Below are 24,834 nucleotides of genomic sequence, written 5' to 3'. Positions count from 1 at the left end.
TTTTAGATATGATGTTAAACTGAGGCCTTGCCTATGATCTCAGGTGGACATAAAAGATCTCATGGTGCTATTTTGAAGGGGAGTTACCCTTGGTGTTGTGGCTAATGTTTATCCCGCATCAACATCACAAAAAAACAGATTATCTGGTTATTATCACATTGTTGTTTGTGGGAGCAAGCAATGCACAACTTGGTTGCTGCATTTCCTACATTACAACAATGACTACACTTTAAAAGTAATTTATTGGCTGTAAAATGCTTTGGGACAATCTGTGGTTGTGAAAGGTGTGCTATATAAATGCAAGTATTTCTTTCTCAGTGGGGTGTTGCACTTTATGCTGATAGCCTTGCCGGTGTAATCTTGCAGTTCATTTATTTAATATGTTTTAACAATATATCTTCAAATTAACAAACAATACTGATATACATTTAGGTCAAAATGCCTTCCCAAAATTGGCTGAAAAGTCACTGGAAAAGAGTATTGGATGGGTTGGAATATCTTGCAATATTGGCCAATTTGCTGCTACCCATTTTTCTCCTGCCAAAGTAGAATTCCACTCTCTCTTTTGTAATATAGAATGAATTTAATGTGGTCTTGTTTCATTGTCAGGCATCTACCAAAGTAGAAGATGTTTTTGAAAATATCCTACAGGTTAGTATCTCAATGTTGCTCATAATTTCGCTTCATTCTGACAACTGTGAAGAATCTATTTGGGTATAAGGAATACTGTTCAGAATTTAGTAATTTCATAAATAATGAATGTAGTACAATACCATCACAATGTTTAAAGCAGCTTTGTGTGAACAATGAAATTTCAATAAAATTGTTAATTACAAACCTCTTGTTGAGGTAAAAATGTTCTTACAGAGCTCGATAACAAAGGGGCTAAATCTCCATAAGATGAATATTTGAAGGCATTTGCAGGTAGCAGGGCATGACAATGTAATACATATTAATGGATTCTCCTAGTTACAATTCAACGTACACAAGGAGGCGATCTTAAATAGATTTATTTTTAATAACCCAAATTTAGTAACTTGAAATTTCGGATTAGAAAAAAAAAGCCCTGCCACCAATCTTGGCTTCAATGGTCTCTAAATCCTATGAGTTTTGTATTAAGAACTGGCAAATTAGTTTTGATATTGGGAAAATATTCAAGTAAATTAAAATGATTCAAATGATAGAGTATCAATAAATAGGCTTTTAAACTCTAAGTGCTGGATTTAACGATAGGCCGCAGGGGGAGCCTTCCACCGGCCGAAAAGTTGGTGGCGATCCCGCCTCCACTGGGCCTGGGGATCCAGAATGTACTTAATGGTCCCCGGGATCTTAATTGGTCTTGGCAGGACTTCCACCTCACTGAGGCAGGAAATCCTGCCTAATGGAGCTGCCGGCCAATCAGCTGATCGGCAACTCTTAGTTCCAGCAGTGCCACAGCTCCCGGTGGTGCTGCTGGGGCTGCAACCCAGCTTCAGGATGAAGATGAGGGATAGCACCAGAGAAGAGGTAAGTTTTTGGGTCCTTGCTGGGGGCAGTCGGTCGAGACCCAGTGAGGCAAGGGGGTGGTCGGTTAGGGGGGCGGGGACCATGTTGGGCATTGGGGGTGGTTGGGGCTTTGGGGGTGGCACTCTGTGGGGCACAAGTTGTCCGGTCCGGACGGACCCCCAGGCTGCCAGAAGGCTGCCTACTTTTATCAGGTGGCTTTTCTGAGGTCTCAGCTGCCTGCCAGCCAATTGTAAAATCCCCTTAGCGGTGGACAGAGGCCCTTATGTGGCCATAAATTGGGAATAATCCCCCCCCCACCCCCCACCCAGCCTCCCACTCCATTTGACGCGCCCCACCCCCCCACCACCCGTTACCACCAACCCGCTCTTTTGGGGGGGGTAAAATTCCAGCCAAAGGCTTTTGTTTGTGTTTCTGGTTCGGTGATACAGTGAAGGTTCATTAAATTTGTTCCTGGGATGAGAAGGTTGTTTTTTGATGAGAAGCTGAGAAAATTGGACCTATATTCTCTGAGGTTTAGAAGAGTGCGAGGTGATCTCATTGAAACATACAAGATTCTGAAGTGGCTTAACAGGGTAGACACTGAGAGGTTATTTCCCCTGACTGGGAAATCTAGAACAGGCACAGCCTCAGGATAAAGGGTTGATCATTTAGGACTGAGGTGAAGAGAAATTTCTTCACTGAAATGGTTGTGAATCTTTGGAATTCTCTACCCCAGATGGTCGGGGAAGCTCCATCATTGAGCATATTCAAGGATGGGATAGATATGTTTTTGATCTCTCAGGGAATCAAGGGATATTGTGAGCTGGAGGAAAAGTGGCGTTGAGGCAGAAGATCAGCCAGGAATTGATGGTGAAGCAGACTGGAGGGGCCACATGGCCTACTCCTGCTTCTATTTCTCATGTTCCTATGTCATAGAGTTATTGAGTCATTTACGCCAGAGAAGGAAGCCATTCAGCCCATCAAGTCCATGCCCAGCTCTCAACAAAGAAATCCAGTTAGTCCCATTCCCCTGCTTAATCCCCATAGCCCTGCAAGTTTATTTCCTTCAAGTGCCCATCCAATTTACTTTTGTAATCATTTATTGTTTCCGCATGCACCATCCTCATGGGCAGTGAGTTCCAGGTCATTACCACTCACTGCATAAAAAAGTTCTTCCTCACATTCCCTCTGCATCTCTTTACCAAAATATTCAATCTGTGTCTCCTAGTCCTTGCGCTATCAGTTAATAAGAACAGTTTTTCGTGTCCTAAGCCTGTCATAATCTTGTATACCTCTATCAAATTTGTCTTCAGTCTCCTTTGCTCCAAGGAGAACAACCCTACCTTTTCCAACCTTACCTTGTAACTAAAATCCTTCATCATTGGAACCATTCTGGTAAATCTCCTCTGCACCCTTTCAAGGACCTTCACATCCTTCCTAAAGTGTGGTGACCAGAACTGGACACAATACTCTAGTTGGAGCTTACCAGAGCTTTATAAAGGTTCTCAACTAAAAATTACAGCTAATAAACAACTGCATTATAAAGCAATGATTACTGTATGCCCCATGAGTAAGAATACATTATGTACATTAACTTAACGTTAAACCACTAGTTCCTGTAATTCACAGGTTTTGCTGTAATCATGGCATGAACATGTAGAAAAGCCCAAACACTTTGTATTTTAAATGATTTTGACTATTTTATTTTGTGCTTGTAACTCACTTCTGTGGATTCAGAGTGATGTTTGATAGGAATTGATTCAAACTCAAGAATGGAATCGGAAGCTTTCCTTTGCTATGATGCAAAACTAGACTCCAAGTTATCTAACAGCTAATCTTGTGTTGTTGGCAATCCTTGTTGCTAGATCTCAAGTAACTCCACATATTGTTATATTTAATAACTGGTATTCAAAGTTTCCCCACATTACAATTGTGACTTCACTTCAAAGGTACTTTATTAGTTGTAAAGCACTTTGGAATTCCTTCCTTCCTTTCTTCTTCCCTTCCTGCCTTCCTTCCTCCCTCCCTTCCTCCCTCCCTTCCTTCCCGCCCTCTTTCATTTAGTAGAAAATAAAAAGACTGCATGTTGACTTTTAGAAATTTACTTGTAATAGTAAAGGGCAATGACCAAGAATTCTTCAGGTTGACTTTCTTTTAGCATTCATTATGGAAAAATTACCATTTTAAAAATTACTTACCCATGGGCTAACTAAACCATGACTTATTAATACACCTCTGTATAATGTATACCTTCACAAGGTATTTTAAACTAATTCATGTGCTTCTCTTAGATGTTTTATACAGCTCCGGTACAGATATTTATTTTGGGAATCGTCATCTTCTTCTTGCTTTGTTGGTTAATTAGAGACAACTTGCAACTCAAAAATATCAAGGAGAAATATGTCTTCATTACCGGATGTGACACTGGCTTTGGAAACTTGCTGGCAAAGCAGCTTGACAAACGAGGATTTCATGTAATTGCTGCCTGTCTCACAGCAAATGGAGCTGAGGGACTGCAGATAGATTGTTCATCCAAACTGAAGACAGTCAGGCTCAATGTGACCAGCCAAGATAACATTCAGAAAGCAGTGGAGTTTGTACAGGCAGAGGTTGGAGACCAAGGTAAGAGAGAGGTACAGACAAAAAGTCACCTTTGTTCTCAATACTTCAGTTAGCAATTGGACGCAATGATTTTTTTTTCTGTAGGTATTCTTTTTGAAACACATATAAAATAAGTGGTGGTGATTACTGTGTCACCAGTCAGGCCATCCTGCATCTTTGTTACAAACCTTTTAAGGTGACCTGCAAGTAATTTGTCAAAAATGACAATGATCCTTTAAAGTTGAACACTCTCACCAGGAATTTTTGATTGTTGCTTTGTGGACACATCTTCTGATTACTTATCTCAATCTTGTATATGGGATTTCGCTGTATGAAAAGTGGTGGCCACATTTGCCTACATAATAACAATGACCACTTTTAGTCACATTACCTCAAAAATTATCCATCCTTTAGAAAAGGTTCAGAGAAGTGTGACCAGGAACTAACGTATGAAGCAATGTTCTAGTGCTTAAATTTAGTTTTGGTGAATATCAGGCAAACCCTCATCTGCCAAGACTAAGGCACACATTATTTCGCCACATGAACATTAAAACTTTAAAAATTGCAATCTCTGACTGGAAAAACATTTCCATGGTAAAAGACCTTGTTGAAACAATGGAGACTCTGCAGTAGCTCTCCAATACACAGAAGTGGTCAGACTAGTTTTAGTCACATGACTAGCTGTCTGGAGCAGACAAATTTGAGCTTCCAACAGGGGATGTGAAGAGACTGTTCCATATAAGGAACTAGTCACATGACTAACCTGCTGAGCACCCTGGGATCTTTTTGAATTTGAACTCCCAAACAAAGGAAGTGCCAGTTAGAACGCCATGTGCTCTCCTGGAATTAAGAACATCAGCTGCCTGCCTGCCACCTGCCTATCTGTCAGGGAACTGAAACCATTGAAGACATGTGAAACGCAAAGAGAGAAAGGTTTGCCACGTGAACAAAGTTTTAAGAAGACTACTGGGCCACAACAAAACACAAGAATATAACTTCAGTCAAGGACTACAGGGAGCTCGAGAAACAGTAACAAGACATTGCCTCAAACTGTTCTACTTATCTCTTCTACTCTTTTCTGTCCCTGTCTTGCATGCCTATAATCGCGTGTGCATGCTAGAGTTAGCACGTCGTATATCCGCAGGCATGAACTGCATTAGAGTTAAGTTTAAGGTTTAATAAATTTCATCTTTCTGTTTTAAACCAAAGAAAGCCTGTTTGTGCTCAATTATTTGCCTGATAATTGGAAACTGTGAACACGGATTCACGAAAAGGGGAGCTCAAAGCACAGTGGGTTTAAATTAAACCCTGTTACAATAAGACCAGGCGAAGACAGCAAGAGACCCCCGAGACACATTGCTGACCTGGTTGTAACAGTGAAGAAGACAAAGGAGAAATGAAACAAGTCTGTCTTCAAAATAATGACCAATATAGATGAGACAGCAGCAAATTAGGATCAATTGGCAACAACTTTCAGTGGTGTTGCAAGTAAGAATTTAGTATACATAAGAACATAGGAGCAGGGTAGGCCATTTAGCCCTTCGAGCCTGCCCTGCCATTCAATATGATCATGGTTGATCATCCATTTTAATGCCTTTTTCCCACATTATCCTCATATCCCATTATGTCATTTGTATTTAGAAATCTGTCAATTTCTGCTTTAAACATAATCAATGACTGAGCTTCCACAGCCCCCCTGGGTAGAGAATTCCAAAGATTCACAACCCTCTGAGTAAAGAAATTTCTCCTCATCTGAGTGGCTTCCCCCTTATTTTGAAATTGTGTCCCCTGGTTCTAGACTCCACCATTAGAGGAGACATCTTACCTGCATCTACCCTGTCTATCCCTTTAAGTATTTTGCAGGTTACAATGAGATCACCTCTCATTCTTTGAAATGTTAGAGAATACAGGCCCGGTTTCCCCAATCTCTTTTCATAGGACAGTCCTGCTATTTCGGGAACAGGTCCGATGAATCAGTACTCCAAGGTTCTATACAATTGAAGCAAGACTTCACTACTCCTGCACTCAAATCCTCTTGCGATAAAGGCTAATATACTAGTAGCCTTCCTAATTGCCTGCTGCACCTGCATGTTAGCTTTCAGTGACTTATTGACAAGGACAGCCAGGTCCCATTGTACATCTACACTTTCTAATCTCTTACCGTTTAAGAAATAGTCTGCACATCTGTTCCCCCTACCAAAGTGGATAACCTGACATTTTCCCACATTATATTCCATCTGCCACGTTCTTGCCCACTCACTAAGTCTGGCCAAATCCCCTTGAAGCCGCTTTGCATCTTCCTCACAGCACACATTCCCACCTAGTTTTGTGTTATCCGCAAACTTGGAAATGCTATATTTGGTCCCCACATCCAAATCATTGAAAGATATTGTGAACAGCTGGGGTCCAAGCACTGATCCCTGTGGTACCCCACTAATCACTAGCCTGCCAACGCGAGAATGACCCGTTTATTCCTACTTTCCGTTTTCAACCTGTTAAACAATCCTTAATTCATGCCAGTATAATACCTCCTATCCCATGTGCTTTAATTTTGCTAACCAAACTCCTGTGGGGGACTTTATCAAAAGCCTTCTGAAAATCCAAGTATACTACATCCACTGACTCCCCTTTATCAATTCTGTTAGTTACATCCTCAAAAAACTCCAACAGGTTTGTCAAACATGATTTCCCATTCATAAATCCATGTTGACTATGCCCAGTCAGATCATTATTATCCAAGTGTCCATTTATCATCACATCCTTTAGAATAGATTCTAGCATTTTCCCAATGACTGATGTTAGGCTAACAGGCCTGTAATTCCCTGTTTTCTCTCTCCCTCCCTTCTTAAATAGTGGGGTTACATTTACAACCTGCCAATCTGCAGGAACCACTCCAGAATCTATAGAATTTAGGAAGATGATCACCAATGCATCCATTATCTCCATAGCTATCTCTTCCAACACTCTGGGGTGTAGAATATCAGGTCCTGGGAACTTATCAACCCTCAGCCCCATTAAGTTCTCCAATAAAACCTTCTTACTATCACTAATTTCCTTCAATTCCTCATTCCCCCTAATCCCTTGGATCTCCAATTCTGGGAGATTTCTTGTATCTTCCTCAATGGAGATAGACACAAAGTAATCATTTAGCTTCTCTGCCATTTCTCTATTCCCCATTATAAATTCTCCTTCATGTAAAAGATTAAAAAGTGGTGTGGGAGAGAAGACCATGAAAGTGTAATAATACATGGTCTTTACTGCAGCAGGCTTGATGGGCTGTGACCTTTTCTAATCCTAATTTGCAGTACAGGCAGAAGCCATCCAACATTTCAGTGCTGCAGTGGAAGCTTAGATTGAGTTTGTGAAATCTATGCTTGTTACCTAGCAAGCCCAGCTTGGTGCCATGTAGGCTCAGAGTATTGTCATCATGGCTGCAGGTGCCAGTGCATCAAAGGGGCGTGTAGGCTATCTGCCCTCCACCAGATTACTAAGATTGCTAAAACACTGCTCCAGGGGAATGGCAGTGGCTCCATGGTGTACAAACATGCTGTCTCTCTCAAGATAACAGTATTCATGCCATTCTCTCAGTTCCCTTGTTGTTGCCTTTCAGCCAGCCAGCCAGCACAGAATGCTGGTGGCCATGCTGTGGTTGTGCAGTCCGAAGCTGGGCCCTCAAGGTCCAGAGCTGCTTAGGGGCATCCTGAAAGGCCACCTGCAGTCTCCCCTAGTGAATTTCAGCAGCCTTCCATCAGCCATGCTGCAGCCACTTGGGTAGCACAGTGCAGGAGCACTAGGCTAGACAATGGCACCTACAAGACAGGCACTAAGAAAATGCATAGTCAGTTTTGTAGGTATTATTGAAAGAGGTGGTAATTAAAGTTGTTATGGAATGTCAAGTATTGGATACCTTCACTCTCCAGCAGTCCAAGCAACAGAACTTTTATTTCAGGCGCCGATGTCTTACTCCACGACATTCCTGATGGCAGCATGGCTCTCATTGTAGGCATGCTGTTCATACATGGTCACCCGGTGGAAGGAGTCACAAGTCAGTTTAAAGCAGGTAGCCCTTGTCACCAAGCAGCCATTCTCTGGTTCATCGTGGTCGCTTGAAGATGGCGGTACGGCTGTTGTGTTATCGATTTCACAACAGAAATGTACCAAACAGTCTGAAGCTGAATGATAAGTTGAATGAAATGTTCTTTATTACAAAATAACAGACTTACAGGAGAGCTCTAAGACACATGTGACTACTGTTGACTAACACTATTACAACTGTTAGCTTACTTCACTTCCTGTGATGATGTATGTTCAACTATTTATCTATTCAACAGTTAAAGCGATATCACAATATCCCCTTTCCTTAAATTGAAGTTTCATAAATTATAAGCTATGTACAGGATGAAATAGGATAGTTGTGAGCAATATTTATACATGTATTGACTCTCACGCTCATTAACCAAGTGTGTCTGAAACACACAGGTGATCTGTTGACTTGACCTCATCTTGCAACTGTGAAACCTTGCTGAGACTTGGAATTGTCAATTCTTTTCTCTTGACATGTAGATTCAGACTGAAAATTATATTGTACTTGAGTGTTGTGTGTGTCATTTTTCTTAGCTACATTCTTAGGACTTGAATGTGAATGTGTTCTTGATGCTACAGGAGTGTCAGGCCTGATGTTGTTCAATAACTCTCTCAGCTGACATCTGTTCCTTTTCAACGTTGCTCACTTGAGTGTGGTAACTTTGTATGACCACGACTTGATATAAATCTTTGACTCTTCCGCATGAAACGATATCTTGTCATGCAGATGGAGCACTCGGGCCTTTTGTTGAATCTGTAGAGGAGGTAAATTCACACCTGCACGCTTCTCAAGCATGACTTTCGTTTTTCCCTGTCTTTCCAATAGTTTGTCTTGGATTGACGATGATCTTGCCAAGTGATAACTTGGAACAGTTGTCTTGCCTTGCCTTCTGAACATGACCTCTGCTTTTAGCTTGTCCTTGATGTGGACACTGCACTTCTGTGGTGAATCTATAGAGAGAACTGCATTTTCTTTTTCAAATGAAGAACAGCATCTGCTCTAAAACTGGCCATGGTATCAAATCTGGCTTGTTACCTTTGTTGCAAATCCTGAATGAACTCAATGGGGTCACATTTACCTTGATTGTATTGCATTACCACATTGCTAATCTTGTGAATCATCACGATCTGAAGTTCACTGCATGCTGGTAGTCCTGCTACTGCTGGACCATTGGTGTCAACAACATTAGACGACTTGTGGTGACCATGCAGAATTTCCATATCTGCACTCCAACATCAGTGCTCCTACGCAGCATATTGGTGAACCACTATGTGCAGTGAGTCTAGGTCTTGTTGGCTGTAGCATAGATTCCCATTTCGCCAAGTATATATCTTTTAGTATCCGACGTGGTAAAATGTTGGTGCTTGCACCAGTATCAACCTGTAGTCACAGCTTGTGCTTGCCACTCTTATTCGGGCATATGATTTCAGTTGTAGTGAAGGTTTCCAGCTGTGTGATGGCATTCTTGTGGTGTGCAACTGTCTCCGTGTAGAAGGCATGTTCACCTTTAGTGCCTTTTTTGTAGACCACGTCCTTTCCTACCTCATGGGACATGCTTATATTTAAACTAACATTTGATGAACTCTTTTCTGTTTTTGCCACTGGGCGGTGTCTGATTCTTACTGAACTGTGGCTTCTGACCACTTCATCATTGCCAGACCTATGGCACAATCTTGCCCAGTGTCCCCTTACACCACACACCCTGCAGGTATCCCTGAATGTGGGACAATTTCTTGACTGGTGCATCAGGCTGCACTTTCCACATGCCTTGGCCTGTCGTGGTGTCTTGGCTACCTTGCCCATGGTAATTGCTGCTCCAAGTGCTTGTATACACTGCCTGCTTGCAGCTATGGCTTCATACTTCCTACCTTCCTTAAAGAGACTTTTGGTGTTGTATTCTTTTTCTTTGCCCAACCGGGAGTCTTTTTGGAACGCCTCTCTTAGGGTTGATGTAATAACTAGCTTCCTTATCCTCTCGGACACTCCTGCATCTGAAAAATCCTTTCCCTCTCTCCTGGTATCTGCTGACAGATTGATCGATGGTTTCTTTGGGCTGTTGCCTGTATGCCATTAGTTCCAATCGATGGATCCTGAAATTAATCTTGACCTTCAGTTGGTCCTCTAACGTTGTCCAGAGTTTTGATAGGTCTTTCTGGTTTGCTTCTGATTCCAATCACAATTTTTATCTTAATTGCTTGTTTGCCAAGCTTTGTGACTGCAAGATCCAAAAAGCACAACTCATGCACTATTTGAAGAGTTGGACCTCGTGGAGGAGATCTTGATCCGTTGTTGTATTTTGTGGTCATGGTGCCAAACTTCTTGTTTACAAGAATTCTCTGCTAGAGCTTTCCACTTTTAATTGCTTTCTTTTCTCAAAAGCTTTCCTTGAAGGTCTGCTCTGCCTGCAGTGTTGGGCCTCTGCCGTGCTCTAAGCTCTGTGGCTGCAGCGCGGGCTTTCAGCCTGTGATTTGGGAGGCTCCGCCCTCAAAGCTCTGGACGCGTAATGGCGGTGCCATGCCACAGCCCTGACTCCAGCCGGCTCCCGTTCTGTTTCGCGAGCCCTGATTCTGCCTTTCCTGCCATAACTGTTCGAACAAACTACCCCCTTCGTGTACTCACACTTTCCTGGAGCACCAATTTTTGAGGATGTTCTTTGAATCTGACCTTTGTCACGCTACCGCCGCTTCCTCCACGATCTGCAATGTTGTCCCAAGCTTTATGCTTTCCATGGGAGAAACCATCGTCCCCAATGTTGCACTGATGATCTCTGTCCCACCATTACAGCATGCTGAGCACCTCTGCATTACTGTTACTCTGTTGTGTTCCACTGCCTGCATATCGTGTTATTGATTTCTCAGTACAAATGTACCAAATAATCTGAAGCTGAACGGTAAGTTGAATGACAGGTTCTTTATTACAGGAGAGCTCTACGATACATGTGCTGACTGTTGACTAACACCATTCCAACTGCTATATTACATGCTGGCTTACATCGCTTCCTGTGATGATGTATATTAAACTATTTACATATTCAACAGTTAAAGCAATATCACATTAATGGCTGACTGGCACAGGATTAATGAGTGGCTACTGCCAGGACAATGATACCACATTGCAGGAAGGATATAATTGCTCTGGAGAGAATACAGAGGAGATTTGCAAGAATGTTGCCAGGGCTTAAATGTTGCAGCTGTGAGGAAAGATTGGATAGGCTAGGGTTGTTTTCCTTAGAACAGAGGAGGCTGAGGGGTGACTTAATTGAGGTGTACAAAATTATGAGGGGCCTAGATAGAGTAGACAGGAAGGACCTCAGACATTGCTCCTGGCTGAGATGGAGGTAGAAGTGCTCTCTGAAGCATCATCGTGGGTACGGCCTTCTATCGACAGGCCTCCTCTTCCTCCCTTTTCACACAACATCCCATCTTTTCTGCTTGTGCTCCTTGTCCCTGCCATGTGTCTGCCCAAAGAGGACAGCAACCAAAGCCCCAACTACCGAAAGCAGAGTTTCTCCTAACAGGCCTTCCAACTCCTTTGCCCTCTTGTCAAAGTCCAGTGTCACTCACTTGTGACTCCAAAAATCTTTCCAAATTCCTCCAAGAACACTTGCCACAGCACTTGCACTCACTCTGCAGCAAGAAAAGAATGCCAAAAGCACCCCACTTGGAAGTCCCATGGTGGTTGGGGGTGGGGTCCCTGGTGTCACTGAATGCATGTTCAGCTGGGAGTAATTAAGGGAGGACATTAACAGGACCTGCGAGGTCCAAAATGGCAGCTCGTTGTTCAAACCAACGTTAGATGCTGTTTAATGTCATGCCACTCTGCATGCTTCGGGACATGAATGTCATATGCGTGCTACCACCCTTACAAACATGGTATGCAACGCAGGCCATACCAGAAGTGGCCAGAAGCCGTCCAGCCAATATTTTTGGAGCTTCGGTGTTCTATACTGCCTGCACCAGCGAATTTTGCAGCCAGAATGCTTTACCATAAGCAGCTGTTGACGTTGAGTCTATAGCATTATTTGAAAGATAATTGGATAAATATTTGTAAAGGAAGAATATGAAAGAATACAGGAAAGGGAAAGGAAATGGGACTAGAGTACAAATCCACAGTTAAGGAGTTAGCACTGGAACAAGTACGATGGGCCAAGTGGCCTACCTCTACTCTAATTTCGATGATTCATTCTATTGAACTAATTTAAAGAAAGAACTTTCATTTATGTGGCACTTTCACAACCTCCTAAGGTGCTTCACAGCCAACAAATTATATTTGAAATATAGGCACTGCATTTATTTTTGGAGATGTTCCACAGTTTTGAGCAACTACAGCAACAACTTGCATTCATATAGGGCCTTGAAACATGGTAAAGTCATGTAAAGTCATTTCAGGGTTGCTATCGAATAGACAAAAGCTCTGCTCATCACGTTTGTCAATTTCTATGTGAATTAATGATGTGTACCTCCACGGATAATCTAAAATCATTCAACATTGCTTATCCAACCTGCAGGTCTGTGGGGTTTAGTGAACAATGCTGGAAGAGCAATTCCAATAGGACCCACAGAATGGCTGACAGTGGAAGATTTTACTAGAATCTTGGATGTTAATCTAGTTGGACTTGTTAATGTCACCCTTCATTTTCTTCCACTGGTGAAAAAGGCAAAGGGAAGGATTGTGAATGTTGCCAGTGTCATGGGCCGTATTTCATTTGCTGGTGGTGGCTACTGTTTATCGAAATGTGGAGTGGAGTCTTTTTCAGACAGTTTACGGTAAGTGCCCAGTAAGCTACCTGGCAAGCAAATTGTAAATGACAGCATCAAATAAATACTTTACATATTATAATTGTTGGAATTTGATTAAATTAAATAATTTACATTGCAAATGCAGCAGCATTCTATTTGAGTTTACAGCTATAGAGGGTATGAATTGAGAAAGACATTTTTAAACCTTCCTGCAACAGAGGAGTTCAACTCCAGAGAAAATTTTTTCTGTTGAATTGTGACTTTTAATCACCAATGAAAGGAGAAAAGAACGTGCTACATAATTTTTTTATTTCATAGTGTAGTCTTACATGACCAATAATGTAATAGCTGGTACACTGAGATCTGAGGCATGTTGTTCACTTAACTTAGTTTAGAATCATAGAATGGTACAACATAGAATTAGGCCATTCAGACCATTGTATCTTTTCTGCCTCCCTGGCAGAGCATCCAATTGTACTTAAAATAGTTCACGGCCTTATAATACATTCGCAGTGTTTGAAGAGTGCTGCAGTTGTTCACTGCCTTCATAAATTGCCTACTGGATGTTTTTTCCCTTCAACCATGCTGATGCTCCTTATTAAAAGGGGCTGTTCAGCTTGGTAGTTGTAGCAAGTAGCTGTATATTGACCCCATGAGTTGTCTGCTTCCCTTTTATTTTGCTTTCACGACTAAAGCTATTCAGATATGTTTAAAGTCACATCCCATTGCCCATCTGTGTGTTTGCCAAAAGAGAATTGTACTGAGCCTAAATAAGATTTAGGAGCATTCCCTGGGTAACTCTCTCTGTCTATAGGTTCTGGAGGAGGAAGATGAGGATCAGTGGAGGCAAAAAAGGTATCCTCCTCCATATGAGTTGACTACTCTAATGACACTCTTCTGTTCGTATACCACACCCTTTAATTATCCTCTTTTTCAAGCAACACTTTATTTTTCTTTTAGAATTTTTTTTGGACTGCGCTTCAAAAATAATGCACAATAATCAACAACAAAAAAAGGATCCTCACCATTGCCCTCAGCCTGTGTGAAGATTCATGAACATCATGACTTTGAATTTCCACAGGATTCTCCCAATCTCCAAACACTGTAGCTTTGGTAGAAGTTGTAGTTATATGCATTCTACCCATGTATGGTGCAGATGTGTTCAGCCTGTTTTACCCTGGTGCTTCCACTTGCGGACAGTGAATAATGTGTGGCTTCTACTTCTTAACCACATTTCATCAGTGGGAGGAAGAAATTAAATATTTAGCTACTGCATGTCAGTTTCTGCCTCCAGTTTGCCCCCATTTCAGGTATGCATCATTGAGAATAATCAAAAAGGCTAATGCGATGCTGGCCTTTTTACCTAGAAGACTAGAATACAAGGGGTTAGAAATTATGTTATACCTGTTGTTACGACCCGGTGAGAAAGGTGTTTAGGGTTCCCTCTCAGCCTTCACCTGGTCTTATCGTAACAGGGTTTAATTTTAAACACACGGTGTTTTTAGATCCCCCTTGGTAAAACCTTGTTCACCGCTTTCCAATTATAAGGTAAAGAAACCAGCACAAACAAATTTTCTTAGGTATAAAGAAGAAAAGTTGAAATGTATTAAACTTAAACTTTAATTCGGTTTGATGCCTTTGGATACACGATGCGCCCACGTTAGCATGCATACGTGATACACACATGCAAATAAAGACAGAAAAGAGACGAAGAAAAATAAAGTGGACAAGTTTGAGGCAATCTCTGAAGAGTTTTTGTTACGGTTCTTCGGGCTCACAGTAGAGTCCTTGATTGTAAGTAGATCTTGCTTTTTGTTGGGACCCAGTATTCTTCTTAAACCTTGTTCACTGTAGGAGGCCTTTCTCTGTTGGGGTTCATGTGTCTTCAGTGGATTCAGAGGCTTGTGAGAAAGAGATGGGAGCAGACAGGAGAGATCTTCTCAGTCCAGGAGAAAACAATCTTTCTTCATTCAAACTCTCTGTGGCTAGTTCAAAAGACCCCGGAACATCCAGTTAATCATGTGACCAGCTGGTCCAACCAGTCCTAGCCCCTGTGGATTGCATCAACCCAGCAGGCCCTGGAATGCGCTTCACCGCCGCCTCACAGTCTGGTGATCAACATCCATTGTGGGTTGAATGTGTCCTTTGTCTACACAAGCACCGTCTGTTAATGTGCAAATGTCTGTTTAACAAGTCATTTCCTCGCACCAGTATCAGTTTAAAATCAATGTTCATGATAAAATTAATTCTTTTTTTTATATTAATTCATGGGATGTGGGCATCACTGGCTAGGCCAGCATTTATTGCCCATTCCTAATTGCCCTTGAGAAGGTGGTGGTGAGCTGCCTTCTTGAACCGCTGCAGTCCATGTGGGGTAGGTACACCCACAGTGCTGTTCGGAAGGGAGTTCCAGGATTTTGACCCAGCGACAGTGAAGGAACGGCGATATAGTTCCAAGTCAGGATGGTGTGTGGATTGGAGGGGAACTTGCAGGTGGTGGTGTTCCCATGCATTTGCTGCCCTTGTCCTTCTAGTTGGTAGAGGTCGCGGGTTTGGAAGGTGCTGTCTAAAGAGCCTTGGTGTGTTGCTGCAATGCATCTTGTAGATGGTACACACTGCTGCCACTGTGCGTCGGTGGTGGAGGGAGTGAATGTTTGTAGATGGGGTGCCAATCAAGCCGGCTGCTTGGTCCTGGATGGTGTCGAGCTTCTTGAGTGTTGTTGGAGCTGCACCCATCCAGGCAAGTGGAGCGTATTCCATCACACTCCTGACTTGTGCCTTGTAGATGATGGACAGGCTTTGGGGAGTCAACAGGAGGTGAGTTACTCGCCACAGGATTCCTAGCCTCTGACCTGCTCTTGTAGCCACAGTATGTATATGGCTACTCCAGTTCACTATCTGGTTAATGGTAACCCCTAGGATGCTGATAGAGGGGGTTTCAGCGATGGTAATGCCACTGAATGTCAAGGGGAGATGGTTAGATTATCTCTTGTTAGAGATGGTCATAGCCTGGCACTTGTGTGGCACGAAAGAAATTTCTTCCCTCAGTGGAAGGGTCAATAACCAGGAGGCATAGATTTAAGGTAAGGGGCAGGAGGTTTAGAGGGGATTTGAGGAAAAGTTTTTTCACCCAGAGGGTGGTTGGAATCTGGAACGCACTGCCTGAAGGGGTGGTAGAGGTAGGAACCCTCATAACATTTAAGAAGTATTTAGATGAGCACTTGAAACGCTATAGCATACAAGTCTACGGGCCAAGTGCTGGAAAATGGGATTAGAATGGTTAGCTGCTTGATGGCCGGCACAGACATGATGGGCCGAAGGGCCCATTTCTGTGCTGTATAACTCTATGACTCTATGAATGTTACTTGCCACTTATCAGCCCAAGCCTGGATATTGTCAAGTGGGGGCCTAGCATGACACCTCCACACCCAGCGGAATGAAATGTGATTTTTAAAGACAGCATTTCATTAAAAGTGTCGAGAGAGAAAATTTAAGATACAGGGAAGATAATATAAGATACGTCTCTCTCCATCATTCATTCACATTCATTCATAAATCCTGAAGCTCATTAAAACTGCCCCCGCCTTTTTGGCATCACAGTAAACATAAGTTTTTTTGGGGAAGTTTTTCTTCAGTTTGCCCATTTCCATGGCTGCCTAGGGTCTTTGAGATGGTTAGGTTTAATTAGCCCTAAATTGTATTTTTTTTTCTCTCAGGAGAGTCAGTAGTGGGCGGGTCTATCCTGAACTCTCTTTCAGTACTTTGTTGTGTCAGACAAAGGCTTTTGACTTCAGGGGGGAGGATTCTCCCATTTGTCCTCAGGGACACTCTTGCCTGCAGGTATTCGTGCAGACTCTACCGCAGTCCCCTATGGCACTTCAACTAGGTGAGGCATCACCCTCCTGGTTTCTCTGCCCCCTAAAGGTCCTTCTTTGTCTCTGCAGGTTCCTGTAAATGCTGTTAGCAAATCTGGTGGGGTGCTTCGAGTGCCTGCATTTATGTAGGAGGATGTGAGGTCAAGCTTTTCACATTTTCCGGGGTTGACTGACATGACAGTAGAGGGTTTCATCCAGGATTCCTCCCGCACTTCCTTTAACCTGCCCTCTTGGTCACTTTTTCCCCTTCTCTCTAAACTTTTGCCAGCCGTGTGCCTGCCTGTCCCTTTTGTTCTTGGCGGGGGTCCCTTACAGTTCACCAGCCCTCTGCTGGAGCGTCCTCCTAACACCAGTACAGAATGTAGGGGTGCTGGTTTCACTGTAGGTTGGGGTTTCCCCTCAACCTGGCACATGTGGCAGTACTCCACCACATCCTTGTGGAGTTTTGGCCAGTCAAACTGCTGTCTTATGTGGGCTTTGGGCTTTCGTATATCAGCATGTACAGCCACTGTAGTCTCATGGGCCCTTCTTAATACTTCTCTTCAGTTCCTCCGTGGCACCACTAACTACTGTCCATTCCTTGCTCTCAGGTCTGTGAGGAGAACTCCATTTCCTCATCAGTACCTCATTCTTTAAATAATAGCAATCAGGAACTCCCTCTGCTTCACTTTCAGACTGGGCAGCCTGTGCAAACTCTTGCAATATTGGGTCGGCTCGCTGAGCCTCAGCTTGGGAAAATCCATTTAATTCATTCCCTGGGTCTCCTAACTTTCCAAAGAAAGTCTTGGATAGACAGACGTAGTCATCGGCCTGCAGTGCTAATTCAGTCTCCTCTGGGGGAGCTGGTTTCATCATGGCCTGATCCACTACACATTCAGGGACTCTGCAAGGGACCGTCTCTTGCCACTGCCCTGTCTCTCTGACCTCCTGCGATCTTTCTTTCACTACTCGGGGGGGCTCCCACCTTCACCCCTGCCAGATCATTACCTAGGGGCACGTCAACCCCGTCCACAGGAAAACTAGGGACAATCCCTACAGTCACCGGTTGCGAAACTAGGTCGCACTCCAGGTGCACCCCGTGTACAGGTACAGGCATACACTGCCCTCCAATACCATTCACCATCATTTTGGTGTTCACTGCACTCTCTGGAGAAAGGTCAGGCCTTTTCCCAGTAAAAGGGATCTGGTGGCCCCTGTGTCCTGGCGAGTCACTAGGGGCTTGCTTGCCCCACTCGAGGGATTGGGGTTACCTACCCTTCAAATACAAAACCCTGATAACCCTCAGAATCCTATTAACTTTTCCTGCACTTGCCGTAGTAAGCTTCCTGGGTTGCACTCTTACAGCAGTTAATGCCACAACTTGTTCTGCTGTGTTTTCCACCAGGGTCTCATCTTCACTGAGCAGGTGTACCCTGATTAACCCTACTAGTTTCTCTTTTATTTTCCAGCAGTCAGCTTTGAAATGCCCTGCCTTATTACAATCAATGTACACAGGTCTCCAGGTCTCACTCTTGCTCACAGCATCTTCCTTTTTGGCTGGAGGAGGGCCCCCCTGTGTCTCCTGCTTTCCTTTCTCTCCCAGGACTGCCTGAGCGGATATCACCTTCCCACCCTTTGTCCTTTTCGGGTTTGTGGGGGTGATTAGGAAAGGTTCTCCCGGGAAGCTGATTTATAAATTAAAGCAAACTCATCGGCTAGAACGGCCGCTTGCCGGGTTCCCTGAACCCACTGCTCCTCTACATGTGTCTTCATTGAGAATGAGAGAGAGCTTTTAAATTCCTCTAATAGGATTAGTTCTCTGAGATCCTCATAGCTGAGCTGTACTTTAAGCTCTCAGCCACTGGTCAAAAGCCAGCTGCTTGCTTCTTTCAAACTCCAGATAAGTTTGATTGGTTTGCATTTTGAGGGTTCTAAACTTTTGGCGATAGGCTTCGGATACTAATTCATATACCCCGAGGATAGCATTTTTGGACAGTTCATAATTTGATGAACTCTCATCTGGCAACAAGGAATAAACCACATGGGTTTTTCCAGTTAGTTTGCTTTGCAATAAGAGAGACCAGGTCTCAGCTGGCCATTTTAGCTGCCTTGCCAGTTTCTCAAAAGACAACTAAAACACTTCCACATCTTCCTCACTGAATTTGGATTGAATTGAGCGAGTTTTAACAATCTCGTACCCAGCCATGATTTATGTTGGCCATGCTGTCACTAGGGTTACTCTGTTGCCCCCTAGTTAACTCAAGCCACTTCAGCTCTCTCTCTTTGGATTCTTTCTGGAATATTCTTTCACTCTCTCTCTCTCTTCTCTCTCTCTTTCCTTCTCCTGTCTTTCATTTTCTTCACATTCCCTTTGGAAGGCTCTCTCTTTCTCCCTCTCGCTTTCCTCAAATTCAAGTTTCCTCTATTCCAGTTGTATCTTTGCTAACAATGCCTGTCAGATTCTGTTTCTGACACTGCTTCTGCTTCTTCAGATTCAAGGGAAAAATGGTTGGCCACTATCCTTAGGATTTCAGACTTCCTAGCCTTGCCATGTACAGCGATCCCACAGTGCTCAGCCATTTTCTTCAACTCCTCCATAGACAGTGCTTTTAACTTATCCCAAGTTACTTCACCCTGGCTTGGAGACCTACTCGCTTCAGTTGCAGACATGTTAGTATTCAATCACACACAACCACAGAAAACCTTTATTGAAATTTGCTCTTTTTGATTGGGAACAATTTGGCTTCCCACTTCCAATTTCTCTCATTTGTCTGTGGGTAAAACTCCGGATGCTAGCACCCGAATTTCTGTTACGACCAGGTGAGGAAGGTGGCTAGGGGTCTTTCTCAGCCTTCACCTGGTCTTATTGTAACAGGATTTTAATCTTAAACACACTGTGTTTTGAGCTCCCCTTTTGTGAATCCTTGTTCACAGCTTTCCAATTATAAGGGAAAGAAATAAGCATAAACAGGCTTTCTTCAGTTTAAAGGAAAAAAGTGAAATTTATTAAACCTTAAACTTAAACTCTAATACGGTTAACACCTACAGATATACGAAATGCCCACACGAGCACGCACACGTGATATACATTTGCAAATAGGGACAGAAAAGAACGGAAGAAAAATAAAATGGAGCGGTTTGAGGCAGTCTCTAAAGGGGGTTTCTTGTTCCTGTTTCTGTGTTTCCAGCTCGCTGATGAGTCCTTGATTGTCGACAGTTCTTACTTTTCATTGGGACCTGGTATTCTTCTTAAACCTTGTTCACTGTAGGAGACTTTTCTCTCTTGATGTTCATATGTGTTCAATGGTTTCTGATGCTGGTGAGAGCGCGATGACAGCAGACAGGAGAGAGGTCTTCTCAGTCCAGGAGAAAAGTGCTTTCTGATTTATTTTCCTGTTGGAAGTTCAAATTCTAAATAACTCCAACAATCAGTCAGTCATGTGACAAAAACTGGTCTGACCATTTCTTCTATGTATTGGGGAAGCAACGACTGGGTCCCCTTGTTCCAACACTGTCTGTTACTTTGCAAATGTCTTTCCAGTCAGGAGCTTGCAATTTTAAGTTTTAATGTTCAGGTGGCGAAATAATATGTGCCCCAGTCTTGGCAGGTGGGGGCCTTGCTCTAGGACTGTACATTCTCCACCTGTGATTCTCCACTAAACTTATCGTGAATTGTTCTTAAGATGTATCGTAAAGTGAAATTCTAAAATTAGGTAAAGTTTGACCACATTTACTCTAACTAAACTGCAGGAAACAGCAAAGCTCTTCCGCACCTGTTCCCATGATGTGGTCACAGGTGAGACTGTATTCAGACTTTAATCAGTTTCCATCCAAGTTGCTCTGGTGATGGTTTTCACCGGAGGAATGTCCCTCTGCTCTATATATCCTCCTTTCCAAGATCTGGTACAGCAGGATCTCTAAACCTCTATTGTGGAATAGTGCCATTCTGCCTTGTGACTCTTGATAACAGGACCACTTTACACAAGACCATCAGTCATTTAAAATTGGCTGGTACCAGACAACCTGTTAGTTGATGCTGGTATATTCACAGTGTGTCATGCAAAGTGCACTAGGAGCATACCACAGCATTATAAAAATTATTTGCATTATAATACAAGGAGAGCTGTAATTTATTTATATTAGATTCATTCTGTGATATTCAGGACTAGAAGAAGCTTTGTTTCTAAGTGTATATGTTTATTATAGTTACAAAATAATCTACAGTACAAGAAGTAAAGTTAAAACACAATGGTTATATTTATTATACAGGGGATGAGTCATTGGTATACAACCTAACACCACCAACTACTGAGTTGATCAGATTCAAAACAGCCTTGTTACCACTTCAGCATGTCCAGTTTCACTCCAAGAATGTTCTAAATAAATTAGGCTATATGCCATCCTTAAATACATTAAAATACACCCTTAAAAGGCTTCCCACTAATCGTAGTGTTTGGCCAGAATTTTTTTCTTCAGAGGAATAATTTCCTCAGGATGTATTCACACTGCAACTGTGATGGTTCAGTGTGACTGGAGCCAGAATTCAGTGTCAGGGCCTAAACAGACATGGAAATAAAACAATAAGACTTTCTGGAGGAGCACAACTGACTCTATTTCAGTCAATTGGGCATCATTTTGACTTGCAGTCCAATTTTCATATTTTGTGAAACAGTTTGGGCTTCCCAATGATAAAATTATAGAATACGAATGCATCTTCTGAGAACGTGACCCCTAGCCATTTGATCAGTATTACATAAAAACAGAAAACACTGGAAATACTCAGCAAGTCTGACTGCATCTGTGGAAAGAGAAAGAGTTAATTCAGGTTGATGAAACTCTGAAACTCTAATGAAAAGTCATTGTCCTGAAAATTTAACTCTGTTCTTCTCTCTGCACAGATGCTGATTACTTCCAACATTTTCTGCTTTTATTTCAGGTTTCCAGCATCCACAGTATTTTGCTTTTGTGATCAATGTTAAAGTCAGATACAGCTCTAAGAAAAGGAGCAAAATAGGATTAGAATAGATTAGATTAGATTAGAGATACAGCACTGAAACAGGCCCTTCGGCCCACCGAGTCAGTGCCGACCATCAACCACCCATTTACACTAATCCTACACTAATCCCATATTCCTACCAAACATCCCCACCTGTCCCTATATTTCCCTACCACCTACCTATACTAGTGACAATTTATAATGGCCAATTTACCTACCAACCTGCAAGTCTTTTGGCTTGTGGGAGGAAACCGGAGCACCCGGAGAAAACCCACGCAGACACAGGGAGAACTTGCAAACTCCACACAGGCAGTACCCAGAATCGAACCCGGGTCCCTGGAGCTGTGAGGCTGCAGTGCTAACCACTGCGCCACTGTGCCACGAGAAAATTAATTTGCTTGCCCTGTTTCCTCTTCTAGCGTAACATGTTTTGCCACAGCATTTGCCAATGTTTTTGAAAAGATAGATTAAACTAAATTCTTGTGATTTTCTGTTAGGAGGGATATGCAGCATTTTGGAATGAAAGTCAGTATTATTGAACCAGGTTTCTTCAAGACAGAAACTACAAACTTAGAACTTATTGAGAAAAATCTTCTACAGCTTTGGGAGAGACTCACCCCTGAGACCAGGGATCACTATGGGCCAAAGTATTTTGATAATTGTAAGTATGCTTATTCATAACTTATTTGTTCTTAATGCATGAATAAAGATCCCTATTTACCGAGGTATCCTGTTGTTATTGGTCTGCTATTTGATATTTTTAGTTCTTTGATAAAATGCATAGTTTTGTTTTTAATGTGGTAATGTAGGTTGTTTTATTTGCTAACTCATGGCTAAAACTAAAACGTCAACTGCAACAAAGTGTAATCTTTATTCACAAAATACGATCATCCTATCCAATCAGATGCGTGAAAAACTCATCCAGTATAACCTGCAAGTGCTTGTTTTCTAGACATTAAAGTGCAGCGGTTTTCAATGCTCTCGCTGTGTTCTACTGACCTTGAGAAAGTGACTAACTGCATAGAACATGCTCTGACAGCCAAGTATCCAAGGACACGTTACAGCGCTGGATGGGATGCTAAGTTTTTCTGGATCCCTATCTCCTACGCACCATCATTTTTAGCAGATTACATGCTGTGTTTGTTGTTACCTACACCTGCATATAGTTTGAGAAAATCAAAACCCAGGAACATAGTTGATATATAATTACTATAGTAAATTGTGCATTATACCAGCATAGGCACTTCTTTTTATAACATAACTATCAAGTAACTTTTCCTAGGTTTTCAACTGGGTAAACAGACAGAGTAACTAGAAGATGGTGTTTAGATTTTATGATGTGCTAATTATCTTTGCAATTCACAAGTAACAAACTCAGGAATTAGTTAGAGATCAGACTGATGTCTGCAATTATAAAGAATATCCAGTTCCTCTCCTTATTGTTTCTATAAGTATGGTTCAGTTTTAACTTTGAAAGTATTGTAAAAATGGTACTTTTGTAGACATCCTGTTTGCCAATTCATTGTTGTCAGAATATCTGCTACTAAGAATGGATTAGTAGTTGCAAGGTTCTGTTTTAAATTGCTCTCGGGTTCTGATTGGTTGTAATTTTACTGAGGGTACTACTGAGATATTTTCATGCTGATGTTTCAAATCAGTGAGGCTTGCAGATATTGGGCTGGATATTACCAAGCCCTCGACGTAGGACTCCGTGACAGTGGGGGGCCGGAAGATGGTTCCAGCGACAGTCCGCGATGGAGGCCAACGCCGGGAGGGTTCAGGTCGTTCCTCCCGGCGGCGGCAAGGCTCCATGGCGCACCACCACCCCCCCACCCCGCATCCCCCCCCCTCCGCTTCTGGGCGACGGGACCAAGATTTAAATATTTAAATTAATGACTTGCATAAATGTAAATCAACTTACCTTGACTCTTCCAGTACTCCCGCACCTTCAATTCCCTGTCTGGGGAAAGCCGGCGTGATACTGGTGGGGAGGGGGAAGGAGTTAAGATTTTGAGTGTTGTGGGGGGGAACGGGGTCAAATAAAGAAAAAGGGCTGAATTTTACAAGTGCACCGCAGTTCGTGGTGGCACACTGTAATGGCGGAGTGCAACCAACGCGGGTGTGCCGTCCCTGAGCCCCCACGATATTACACACGGGGGCTCATTTAAATAGAGGGGGTGGAGTGGCTGCCCCCAAAGACATAAGGGGGCGGCCACCGCATTCCCGGCAATGATGTCCGGTGCCACCACGCAGGCACCGGTGCCTTTTTTAAAGGGCTTTAAACCCTTCAGTACAATTTTAATATTTAAAGTGGTAGCATTGTGAAAGTTTATCAAATAAAAATTTTTGTGATGGAGACCATTCCCCAATCCCCCCAATGGTTATTTACGTGGCACCTAAAATCAGAAAAAACTTTATTCCCTTCCCAAACTTTCCCGCCAATTTTCTGACATTTGGCCTGTAACCCCTTCCCACCATTCACACAACCAATAACATTTGTTTTCCCCGTTCCTCCACCCCCCCACCCTGATAATTTTATTCCTCCCCCCTTCCCACCAGGTTCTTGCTTCGGAACTCCATGCGGAGTTCCACAGGTGCGCAAAGCACAAACAGTGGGATGGCCGCCACCTGCAGGTAAGTTTATTAACATATGATTAATGTTACTTTGCATATGTTGATGAAGGGCCCACCGCCAGGCGCCGAGGGCAGGGCTGCACCGAGATCCCCCGGCCACTGGTAATATGCGGCAGGCCCTTCTTGACGTCGCGGGCCAAGGTGGGCCTCTCCCTGCAGAATTTTACTGGTCCCCCCCACCAACCCCACCGCGACTCGCGGCGTCAAGGGGCCAATAGAATTCAGCCCAATGGGTGTAGGGGATGGTGGAAAGGGGTGAACTTTAAACTTTATGCTGTCTCAGGGGAAGGTCAGATTTAAAAAGTAAGTATTTTGAGGAGGGGAAAGGGCAAATAGTTAATGTAATTGTTATTGGGAAAGGGGCATTGGAAATTTATTTGATAAATTTTGGGGGGTGTATCTTTAAAAATTTAAATATGCCAGCAGGGCTGGCTGCCCTTT

At 42.9% G+C, this 24,834-nt stretch overlaps 1 protein-coding gene across 1 annotated transcript; it reads left to right on the top strand.

Moving 5' to 3' along the window:
- Nucleotides 1-611: 611 nt before the first annotated feature.
- On the top strand, nucleotides 612-23,145 carry LOC137371705 (retinol dehydrogenase 7-like). Its single transcript, XM_068034522.1, has 5 exons — nucleotides 612-651; nucleotides 3,777-4,107; nucleotides 12,678-12,936; nucleotides 22,257-22,420; nucleotides 22,712-23,145. Exons 2-5 carry the CDS (start codon nucleotides 3,777-3,779, stop codon nucleotides 22,963-22,965), a joined length of 1,008 nt encoding a protein of 335 aa, XP_067890623.1. The 5' UTR covers nucleotides 612-651; the 3' UTR covers nucleotides 22,966-23,145.
- The last annotated feature ends 1,689 nt before the right edge of the window (nucleotides 23,146-24,834 follow it).

Source organism: Heterodontus francisci, chromosome 7 (genome assembly GCF_036365525.1).
Source record: "Heterodontus francisci isolate sHetFra1 chromosome 7, sHetFra1.hap1, whole genome shotgun sequence".
NCBI classification, from domain to species: Eukaryota; Metazoa; Chordata; class Chondrichthyes; order Heterodontiformes; family Heterodontidae; genus Heterodontus; species Heterodontus francisci.
The sequence above is the reverse complement of the archived record's forward strand: the minus strand, read 5'-3'. Positions and strand labels throughout refer to the sequence as shown.